Source organism: Chiloscyllium plagiosum, unplaced genomic scaffold (assembly GCF_037043375.1).
Source record: "Chiloscyllium plagiosum isolate Xiang-an unplaced genomic scaffold, Cpla_swu_hap1 HiC_scaffold_32, whole genome shotgun sequence".
Taxonomy (NCBI): Eukaryota; Metazoa; Chordata; class Chondrichthyes; order Orectolobiformes; family Hemiscylliidae; genus Chiloscyllium; species Chiloscyllium plagiosum.
This window is the reverse complement of record NW_028270170.1, coordinates 1,949,534-1,962,022: the sequence shown is the minus strand read 5'-3', so window position 1 is coordinate 1,962,022 and position 12,489 is coordinate 1,949,534. Positions and strand designations below refer to the sequence as shown.

Genomic DNA, 12,489 nt, shown 5'->3' with positions numbered 1-12,489 from the left:
CACATGCACTGACTCTCACTGGGATACAGTCCCACACAAAATGGCTCTCACTGTGGTACAGTCCCACACACACACATACTGACTCTCACTGGTGTACAGTCCCACACACACACTGACTCTCACTGGTGTACAGTCCCACACACACACTGACTCTCACTTGGGTACAGTCTCACACACACTGACTCTCACTGAGGTACAGTCCTACACACACTGACTCTCACTGGGGTACGAGTCCCACATGCACTGACTCTCACTGGGGTACAGTCCCACACAAAATGGCTCTCATTGGGTTACAGTCTCACACACTGACTCTCACTGGGGTACAATCCCATACACACTGACTCTCACTGGGGTACGAGTCCCACACACACACACTGACTCTCACTGGGGTACAGTCCCACAAACACACTGACTCTCACTGGGGTACCGTCCCACACACACTGACTCTCACTGGGGTACATTCCCACACACACACACTGACTCTCACTGGGGTACAGTCCCACACACACACTGACTCTCACTGAGATACAGTCCCATACTCACTGACTCTCTATGGGTTGCTTTCTCACGCACACTGACGCTCACTGGGGCACAGTCCCACACACACTGACTCTCACTGGGTTATAGTCTCACACACATTGTCTCTCACTGGGGTACAGTCCCCCCCACACACACTGACTCTCACTGGAGTACAGTCCCACACACACACTGACTCTCCCTGGGGTGCAGTCTCACACATACTGACTCTCACTGGGTTACAGTCTCTCACACACTGACTCTCAGTGGGTTACAATCTCACACAAATTGACTCTCATTGGGGTACAGTCCCCCCCCACACACACACTGACTCTCACTGCGGTACAGTCCCACATACACTGACTCTCACCTGGGTACAGTCTCACACACATTGACTCTCACTGGGGTACAGTCCCACACACACTGACTCTCACTGGGTTACAGTCCCACACATATTGACTCTCACTGGGTTACAGTCCCACATACACTGATTATTATTGGGGTACTAGTCCTACACACACTGACTCTCACTGGGGTTCTGTCCCACACATACTGACTGTCACTGGGTTACAGTCTCACACACACTGACTCTCACTGGGGTACAATCCCATCCACACTGACTCTCACTGGGGTACAGTCTCACACACACTGACTCTCACTGGGTTGCATTTTCACACACACTGACTCTCACTGGGGTACAGTCTCACACACACTGACTCTCACTGAGGTACAATCCCATCCACACTGACTCTCACTGGGGTACAGTCTCACACACACTGACTCTCATTGGGGTACAGTCCCACACACATACTGATTCTCACTGGGGTACAGTCCCACATACACCGACTCTCACTGGGTTACTGTCTCACTCACACTGACTCTCACTGGAGTACATTCCCCCCACATACTGACTCTCACTGGGATCCAGTCCCACACACACACTGACTCTCACTGGGGTACAGTCCCACACACACACTAACTCTCACTGGGGTACAGTCTCACACACAATGACTCTCACTGGGGTTCCGGTCCCACACACACACACTCTCCCACTGGGGTACAGTCTCACACACACTGACTCTCACTGGGGTACAGTCCCCCCCACACACTGCATCTCACTAGGGTACAGTCCCACATACACACACTGACTCTCACTGGGGTACAGTCCCATCCACACTGACTCTCACTGGGTTACAGTCTCACACACACTGACTCTCACTGGGGTACAGTCCCCCCCACACACTGACTCTCACTGGCGTACAGTCTCACACACACTGACTCTCACTGGGGTACAGTCCCCCCCACACACTGCATCTCACTGGGGTACAGTCCCACATACACACACTGACTCTCACTGGGGTACAGTCCCATCCACACTGACTCTCACTTGGTTAGTCTCACACACACTGACCCTCACTGGGATACCGTCCCCCCCACACACTGACTGTCACTGGGCTACAGTCCCACACACACACACACACACACACACTGACTCTTACTGGGGTACAGTCCCACACACACACTGACTCTCACTGGGGTACAGTCCCACACACACACTGACTCTCACTGGGATGCAGTCTCACACACACTGACTCTCACTGGGGTACAGTCTCACATATACTGACTCTCACTGGGGTACAGGTCCCACACACACACTGACTCCCACTGGGGTACAGTCTCACACAAACTGACTTTTCCTCGGGTATGAGTCCCACACACACTGACTCTCACTGGGGTGCAGTCTCACACACACTGACTCTCACTGGGTTATAGTCCCACACACACTGACTCTCACTGGGGTACAATCCAACACATACTGACTCTCACTGGGGTACAATCCAACACATACTGACTCTTATTGGGATACAGTCCAACACACTCTGACTCTTACTGGGGTATGGGTCCAATTTAATGCCATTTCATGGTTGCTTGAAGCCACAACAAAACTTCATTTTGATACTTGTGTGGGATAGTCAGGTTTCCATCCTGTGAGGAGATCTGACAGTGAACTGATGTTTAGGCAAGCACACTTAATGCAAACATCAGGCAAATGAAACCAGAATGAGCATCACAGAGAGTAGGATGCAAACAGCTTGTGAGTTAAAGCTGTTGAGGAGTAGTTGTACATATAGTTTGATTACATAGTTGTACTAATGGAAGAAAGCTTTCCACCCTTTCCCAGTGAATATACATGGCAGCGACTTGTACCCATTAAGTTACAGCACTCCGTTTACATGGAGTTGCTGCCAAGTGCTGTTTACTGGTAGAGAACGAGTGGATTGCTTGTGAGTTGGAAGACTTTTACAGCACAAATACCAGGGCTTCAGAGCAAGTTTCTTCACCAGCGTCCAGATGTATGAGGTATTCACGTTCAACTCTTTGAAATGCTCTGATTCTTGGCTTTGTAAAATATTTGTCGGGACTCATGAGCTTTGTCATTGTGGTAAATAACTGACAGCGTTTTGCTTCAGTGTTAAACAAACCAGCAAGTCAACATTCTGCTGGCAATGTGTTTAAAATATTGACAGAATAAATGTCCAGCTGGGACACTGACGTGATATTTGGCAAGGTTAGTGGCACGTTGTGGACAAAGTGAAAAACTTCAACCTGACATTATTTTCGAGGCAAGGCTGACAAGAACTGTGTTTCAACAGTTATTGAAGTGGGCAGTAGTTTAATTTGTTTAGCATGAAGGGATTGTGTGATCAGGGAGCAGGAGCTGTGACCACGGCGGAGATGTTTGAGTCCTGCAGGCCCTCATCAAATTCACCAAACTTGAGAGTACATTGATCAGGTTTTAGATATCTTGAATTAATCTGTTAGTGTCTGAATATTGTAAAGCAGGCCTCACTCCTTGACCCCACAAAATACAGATACAAACTTGCAAAGCACTCAGGTGAGGGTATCTCATTCCATCTTGACAATGCTGCAACTAATCAATAATTACTGCTCCCACCCCCCCCCCCCCCCCAAATATTGGCGAAAGTAGAACAATCAGCAGCTTTGCCTATTGAGTGAGTGAGTGGCTGGGGCATTGCAGTGACCCAGGAGGTGGTTCAGGGAAGGAAAACAGGAAGCTGGGAGTGTAGCGTAGGACATGGACCTTCACCAAAGAGCAATGGAGTGCAGTGTTGCCCAGCACTGAGGACAGGAGCAGTGCATCCCCTAGAAAACAACTTTGCTATTGGAGTTGTCAACTGTTCAAATAAAAACCGCAGAGTGCAACAATTTCCAATGCTGTCAGAATTTAATTTGATTTGATTTATTATTGTCACATTATAAATACTGTGAAAAGTATGGAGTTTGGATGTGTGAATGGAGTTTAGATAAAATTTGGCCACACAGTCATGAATATACAGGGAGTACAGTAGGGAGGTGAGTACACATTCTTGGAGAGCACCAGTGCTGAGGATTATTGTGAAGGAGATGCTGTTGTCTATCTTCACTGATTGTGGTCTGTGGGTCAGGAAGTTGATGATCCATTTGCAGAGGATGGAGCCGAGACCTAGGTCTTGGAATTTGGAGATAGTTTGGTTGGGATTATAGTGGAGCTGTGGTCAATAAGTAGAAGCCTGATGTAGCTATCCTTATTATAAAGATGCTCCAGGGATGAGCGTAGGGTTAAGGAGATAACATCTGCCATGAACCTGTTGCAATAGTAGGCTAATTGCAAGGGATCAAGGCAGGTTGGGGGGCTAGAGTTAATGTGAGCCATAGCCAACCTCTTGAAGCACTTCATAATTATGAAATGTAGTCTAAATCTCAATATGTGCAGAGCGCATGGGGATTATTATAATAAAGGAATCTTGAATTTCTACAGCACCTTTCACAACCTTAGGGCATTACAAAGTGCTTATCTTACAGCTACGTAAGTACTTTGTTGTACAATACTCCGTTGTAAGAAATGCAACAGCCAAATTAGACACAGCAAGATCTCCCAAACAACAATGCGAAAATGACTGAGAGACATTATTTAAATGAAGTTGGTTAAGGGATAAAAATTAGCTGAGATAACTCTACTCATCTTCTTTGAATCGTACCATTAGAACTTTTATATTTGGCTGAGAGGCCTCAGTTTACTCGAATGTTGAGTCAAAAGTCACCATCTCTGACAGATCAACACTCCAGCCACTGAAACACAGTCAAGACCAGATAAGGTTCCTTGTGAAGCAGCTCTCAGTCTCGATGCAATATCAATTACACATTAAGTGGGTCAGTCCTGGGCAGAATGCTGATTGGAATATTCGACAGGAAAGCCCTTTAGCTAATATTGAAAGGATCTTAATGTGATCATCCACTTGTCAGGTCTGGAAGTGGCTGCAACTGTTTGAAGTTAGACATTTTATCTCTCGTGAATACAAAATCTAGTCTCACAAACCCTTTCATTTGAAGTAAACAGGGATATTAAATGGAGATGTGAAGCTGGGAAGGTTACCGTTGTGCGTGAATAGACAGTTCAAGAGAGACTTTAGTATGTCTTTGGAGAGGATTTAAGGATAGCAGCGTGACAGTGGTAAATGGAATTGAGGAATACAGAGAGAAGGTGGGAGCAATTGAAGAATGTGGGAAGAAGTTGAGTGTTTAAAGTTGGGAGATATTGGGGGAAGGTGAGTGGACGGGTTAAGATTAGTTAATAAGGACTGGATTATTGGGTTCAATATGATTTTCCTATTCTTCAAGGGTTTGTAAATGGTCACAAACTATCATCCCAAATGGACATAAAAATGTCTGCCTTATCAATGAGCAAGATTTGCACCAGCTCAAAGTTCCTAACAGAACTTTTTTTTCTACAAATGTAAGGCAACTTCAATATTTGTGGTTATTTCAGATAGAAATAAACATTCGTCCAGGAAGATTCTTGCCCTTCAAAGGTGTTTTGAAGATCCTGTAGGATAATGCATTTGGCCTTTAGACCATGAGTTATTGTTAGACAATTGCATAGTTCTGAATCTTGAAAGAGAATTGTAAGCAGGAGTGGCATCAGGGTACACCTGCTTGTATTATCAAGGCTGCAGTAGTTAGTGTCCTGACAATTTACCAAAAGCCCAACTCAAATACAACCTGCCCATTGCTGCAAAAACTGTTACACAATGTATGGGACTTTGTCCTGAGTTGCAACTCTGAAGGGTTTTCAGTTTGTTTAAAGACCAGAATATTAAGTAGCTAAACCCAGGCATTGGATTACAGAGGCAGAGGCTATTTGGTCCATCATGCAACTGCTATCTCTCCAAAAGGGCCAACCTACCAATCCCATTCTCTTTTGACGTCTCTTTAAATCCTGAAAACATTTAATCTTCAAAAATATATCTAAATCCCTTTGGTCTGTTAACGTTTCTCTGTATATATGTTAATGTATTCCATCAATTGGAGCACCTCCAAAATCTCCCCATAACCTTTAGCACCAGTCTCTAATTTGGACTGGATAAACTCAATATGGACCCTGACATACAGATCCTTAATTAACTTTGATAATCTGGGATTAGAAATAAAATAGGAATAATTTCTTCACTTATTTCTATTTACTTGCGGTCAAGAAGTAATTAACAGATTCAGGTAAACATCCATGCTCTTGCTGAATTTTCAATCTTGCTATAATCTGGACAAATTGGAAAGACAGAACCCTGGACATTCCTGATGAAGGGCTCCGGCCCAAAACATCGATTTTCCTGCTCCTCGGATGCTGCCTGACTTGCTGTGCTTTTTCAGCAATACACTCTAAACTCTGATCTCCAGCATCTGCAGACCTCACTGTCTCCTACACACCAGTCAATTACCTGGTTGAAACCTATCCACCAACAAAATCAAGTTTGCTCCTTATGGCCACAACCCGAAAATGTGGCATGCATTATATTTGACATCATTGCTCCAAACAAAACATGACACTTGTTAAGCTATAATGGATGCTGGAAAGCATAAATGAAAACAGAAACAACCCTGTTCATCCTGGGAGCATGACCCAACTGACTGGTTGCCTTTCATTTAAATTCTCCACATCGCTGTCAGGCTGACCTCACGGTCCCCAGCTTCCTGCAGTCTTCCAGTGAAGCTCAAGGAACAGCTACTCATCTTTCGATTGGACACCCTTTGAGGTCATTGACATTGAGGTCAGTAATTCAGACCATATTCTCAGCTTCCTTTGTTTTTACTTTCATTAAGGCTTTGGTTACTCCAACTTTTTCTTCCTTTTGCCATCGGATGCGAACTGTTCATCATTCTGCCATTCACACCTCTTCAAGATACAGCTTTTGTTTCTTTACAGTCACACACTTGACCTATTTCCACTCTCTTTGATTCGGCATCACCAATTCTTTCTTCATTTAATTTCTCCAGTTTTGCATCTGTCATAGATCATCCATTTTGTTCTGTTTCTCATCTGCTAAAAATTTGTGACATTTCAAACGAAGATCATTGACCTGAAATGCTCACTGGCAATGGGGTTTCACTTGCCTGCTGGAAAACCAGCAACACCCCGATCTTGCGTCTTGGGGAAGGTCTTTGAAACCTCAATGGGCAGCAGGTAACCATCCCAGAATGTAGGATTCAATGATTGTCTGTGGGACACACAGGGAGGGGATTGGGTGCATGGATGCTGCAAAGGAAGAGATTTTGGAGTCTGTATCATGACTCCCAAGGGCAGTTGACCAATCAGAAGCTGGCATTTGTTGGTCTTGCATCTGGGGAAAGTCCAATGATTGGCGAGTAACCCATGTCACAAGAGGTTGAGGGTAGATGTGTTACATGTTACAGTGGAGGGATGTTTTTCAGACTGGAGGCCTGTGACCAGTGGAGTGCCACAAGGATCAGTGCTGGGCCCTCTACTTTTTGTCATTTACATAAATGATTTGGATGTAAGCATAAGAGGTACAGTTAGTAAGTTTGCAGATGACACCAAAATTGAAGGTGTAGTGGACAGTGAAGAGGGTTACCTCAGATTACAACAGGTTCTGGACCAGATGGGTCTATGGGCTGAGAAGTGGCAGATGGAGTTTAGTTCAGATAAATGCGAGGTGCTGCATTTTGGGAAAGCAAATCTTAGCAGGACTTATACACTTAATGGTAAGGTCCTAGGGAGTGTTGCTGAAAAAAAGAGACCTTGGAGTGCAGGTTCATAGCTCCTTGAAAGTGGAGTCGCAGGTAGATAGGATAGTGAAGAAGGCGTTTGGTATGCTTTCCTTTATTGGTCAGAGTATTGAGTACAGGAGTTGGGAGATCATGTTGCGGCTGTAGAGAACATTGGTTAGGCCACTGTTGGAATATTGCATGCAATTCTGGTCTCCTTCCTATCGGAAAGATGTTGTGAAACTTGAAAGGGTTCAGAAAAGATTTACAAGGATGTTGCCAGGGTTGGAGGATCTGAGCTACAGGGAGAGGCTGAATAGGCTGGGGCTGTTTTCCCTGGAGCGTCGGAGGCTGATGGGTGACCTTATAGAGGTTTACAAAATTATGAGGGGCATGGATAGGATAAATAGGCAAAGTCTTTTCCCTGGGGTGAGGGAGTCCAGAACTAGAGGGCATAGGTTTAGGGTGAGAGGGGAAAGATATAAAAGAGACCTAAGGGGCAACTTTTTCATGCAGAGGGTGGTACGTGTATGGAATGAGCTGCCAGAGGATGTGGTGGAGGCTGGTACAATTGCAACATTTAAGAGGCATTTGGATGGGTATATGAATAGGAAGGGTTTGGCCAGGTGCTGGCAGGTGGGACTAGATTGTGTTGGGCTATCTCGTCGGCATTGACAGGTTGGACCAAAGGGTCTGTTTCCATGCTGTACATCTCTATGACTCTATGATTCTATGTTATACTGGAACAGTGTTCCATTAAGGGGTCAGTCATATGACCACTGGTGAGTCATCAAACTAGGTTTATGGATTTGTTCAGATTTGTCTTCTGTTTTTATAGCATGCATATTTATGAAATAAATCTTCCTAGTGGGTTGCAGTGAATGGTTGGGTTCATGTATTCTTTAGTTCTGACTGGAGCCTGGTAACAGCCCACTATGAAAAAGATGGGGGAATCATGGAATGGAAGTTGCTGGTGTGGGGTTGGGGTGTGTTCAGCAACAAGGATATGGGGTTGACTCTCAGTGCCCCCCCCCCCCTTCCTAACACTTGATTGAATTCCTTTGAACAAGGTTCAGTCCTGGGAGCCCTCAGCAAATCTGATAGGATTTCCCATGTGACTCAACCACCCATCACTGATTGAAATCTATTGTCCATGTAAGAGCTTGAATTAGCAGCAAGGTGAGAAGGAGATCCTCAAACCTTTGTGTCCCAGACTTAATTGGAGCAGAAATGGGTGGGGTTCTCATTTAACACTTTTCCATCGAATTAAATGGCCCCCATCACTAACCAGAAATGGGTGGGGTTCTCATTTAACACTTTTCCATCGAATTAAATGGCCCCCATCACTAACCAGAAACGCATTACATTCTGCCCTTTTGCTCTGTTTCTCTCTTCTCAGATGTTGCCAGACCTGCTGAATATTTCCACCAGTGTTTTTGTTATGAAAGTTATCATCCAATGTCTTTTGCAGGGGAATCTGGAGAAAAGACCAATCTGTAGGTTGCGGGAGTGGATAAGGGGTCAGTCTCAGGTATTACCCAATGATACCACGCCCAAACGCCAAGGTAAGACAGAGACCTGTCAGTTCATCAATGATATGACAATCTGGATCATTTTTCTCCTTTTATCCAAATATTGTGGTTTGGTAAGAAATCTCACAGTCACAATGTAAAACAAACTATTTCAGCTGTTGAGTTTGAAGATGCTATTTGCATCGTGCAGTGAAGTGTGATGCAGTTATGACTGAGGTGAAAAAGACATATACCCCATTAGAATGGACTGATGGTTAGGCATCCAAAAAATGGAAACAAAGGCATCTAAAGTGGGCTCTTTGAAAAGTGGACAAAATGAAGCTGAAAATTGTATGAAGTGTGAGTACAGCTCAAGTAGTTTATAATGCCATCTATACCACATGACTATAATTCATTCCTGTGTGTCTGTTATTCTATGTATTAACTACCTGAATCTCTTGATTAGATGCCTCCTAGGTATGTATAACATGATATAAAAACTCCTCCAACTCCTCTATTATATTCTAGACAGTAAGACAAGAATTGGGAGGAATAGGCCATTCAGCCCCTTCAAGCCTCCAACATTTGAGCAAGTCATGCCAATCTGATTGTGGTTCTCAATTCTATTTTCCTATCTTCCCCTTTGTCCCCCAAATCCTTGCTTCTCTTGTGAATTAAAAATCTGTCTAACTCAGCTCTGAGTATATCCAATGACCCTGTCTCCACTGCCCTCTGGAGAAGAGAATTTCAAAAAATAATGATCCTTGATGAGAATAATTTCCTCATCATCTTCGTCTTCAATGGAAAAATGATTATTTTGAAGACCTCTCCTGGTTCTAGATGCCCCCATTGGGGACACATCCTTCCTGCATCCACCCTGTCAAGACCCCTCAGAATTGTACGAAAATATAATATCACATCTGCAAATCAACTCTCCACTTGGTGAACATACCCACAACTAAGAAAAAATAATGTCACAATTCTCATTCTCCTGAACTTCAATGACTATAGGTTCAACCTGCTCATCCTTTCCTCAAAACAACCTATTCATTTCAGCGTAGTGAACTCTCCGTGAGTTGTCTCCAAGTCTCACGTGTTGTCATTCAATAGGCTATTCTCACCATATGAGTGCCAGGCAATGATCATCTCTAACTTGAGAGAATCCAACCATAGCCCATTGACATTCAATTACATTACCATCACTGAATTGCCCACTATCAAGATCTATGTGGAGTTTGCACCTTTTCCCCATGTCTGTGTGGGTTTCCACCCACAATCCAAAGTTGTGCCGGTCAGGTGATTTGGCCAGGCTAAATTGCCCATAGTAAATATGGGGAATGAGTCTTGAGTGGGTTATTTTTCAGAGGATCAGTGTGGCCTTGTTGGGCTGAAGGGCCTGTTTCCATACTATAGGGAATCTAATATAAATACTGTAGCGACAAGAACATGTTCAGTGACTAGCGAGCAACTCAACTCCTGATGGAATACTCCCCACTTGCCTGGATGACAATAATCAAGAAGTTTGAAACCATCCAGCATTAAGTGGCCTACTTGACTGGTTCTCAATCCACCGCCTTCAGCATTCACTTGCTTTACTATCAATTCAACAGCAGCTGTGTGTACCACCAACAAGATGCAATGCAGCAACTTGTCAAATGTTTTTTGACAGCACATTCTGCACCCTTAGCTTCTACCATCGAGAAGGCCAGTGGATTCAGGGGGACACCACCATCAGTAAATACTGCTTAGATGGTGCCTCAAAGCCACACGTCATCCTGACTTGGAAATATATCACCATCTCTTCACTATTGCTCAGGGAAAATTCCGAAACACCTTTCCTAACACTGTGGATGTATCTACACCACAAGAACTCTAACAGCTGTAAAGACAACTCATCACCACCTTCCTCAGGACAATTAAGGATAGATAATAAATGCTGGCCTCATTACTGACACACACATCTGTGAAATAATTTGAAAATTTCATGAGCTTTTCCTATGAGTGTTTCTGTTCAGGAGGTTTGTTTCCACAAATAATACCTGTGCAAGGATAGGTAAAATACTGGACAAATCAGATACCAGCTCTGCTGGGAACAGAGCCCAGAGGATGATAGTAAAGGAGCTCTACCCTTCTCATTGTGCACCCACTGTTCAGATCTTGAGATTGTTCACTTGTTCTGCACTTGTTTTATTGCTCACAGGTGCAGCATATTTAACACTTAATTTACCACAAGCATTCTTCCGCTAAAGTTGTGTTACAGTGTCAGCCTTACCCTTATTAATGAAATGTCATGTGATGAAAAATTTCTGTTAATAACATTGAATAATTTCACACAAAGCAAATCTGTACATCTGCCCCGCCTTAACTCTGTCTTCCTTCAGGTTTCTGCCTTTTCCAAACTGGAGTAGCTCGACACAAAGTGCCTTTAACAACACAAGTGTGGCACATTTCTGCCGAACAGCATCCCTTAAATCTTTGCTGGGTGGCCACATTGCCATGGAAACAGAAGTTAATTAAGTGTTGACATATCCACAGAGACTTGACATTAACTGTTTGTGAACCTGACCCTGGAGATATGCAAACAGAGAGTACTTAGCCAGAGAGCTGGGGAGTGGTTGTGAAGAATAATCGCTTTAGACCAAAACCTGAATTGAAAGTCAATTTAAATGTATACAGGTATTTTAAACCTAATTCATTCCACTCTGAGGTGGGATAATACTGGCTGCAAGAGTGAGGCAGACAAACCTTAGGGCTGGGCTTGTAGTGAGTATATTCCACATTAACCCTTTGAAACTACAAAGCAGATAGCATCAAATGCCAACACAGAACAAGTTTCAATTGCTTACACCTTATCAGCTCAGGGACTGGTGTGTGCTCAGAGACCAGTGTATGCCGAGCCAGACCGTGGACAGTCATTGTCAATATAATAATAAACCAATGTGGTCTCAAATCATCAGCATTGATCATGTCAGCTCTCACATGTATTTAGAGATAAACAAAAAACTGCAGATGCTGGAATCCAAAGCAGACAGGTAGGAGGCTGGAAGAACACAGAACAGGCAGCATCGGAAGGTGGAGAAGTCGACATTTCGGGTGTAACCCTGTAGTGGAGCTGCAGATAAAGGGTGGGGGCAGGATGATGAAGTGGGGATAGGTGAAGACAGGTAGAGGGTATGACCTGGTTTGTTAATGGAGGAATGAATCTGGTTGGTGGCAGGGAGGAGTGGAAGGGTGGGGAGGGGCTGGGAAGGAATTTAGGGGATGGGAAGGGAGGTTATTGGAAATTGGAGAACTCAATGTTGAGTCCTCCGGTCTGTAGGCTGCCCTGGATGGAGGTGAGAGGGTGGTGTCACTTGGTCCATCTTGGACACCTTTCTCCCCTTCCTTGACCTCTCCATTTCCA

At 44.3% G+C, this 12,489-nt stretch overlaps 1 protein-coding gene across 1 annotated transcript in view; it reads left to right on the top strand.

Annotated features, from left to right (window-relative positions):
• Positions 1 to 2,761: 2,761 nt before the first annotated feature.
• LOC122539703 (growth factor receptor-bound protein 7-like) overlaps positions 2,762 to 12,489 on the top strand; it is a 179,202-nt gene continuing 169,474 nt past the window's right edge. Inside the window, exons 1-2 of the mRNA XM_087977702.1 lie at positions 2,762 to 2,877; positions 9,047 to 9,140. Of these exons, the coding sequence (XP_087833828.1) occupies positions 2,869 to 2,877; positions 9,047 to 9,140 (103 nt within the window). The 5' untranslated portion in view covers positions 2,762 to 2,868. The remainder of the gene's footprint in view (positions 2,878 to 9,046; positions 9,141 to 12,489) is intronic.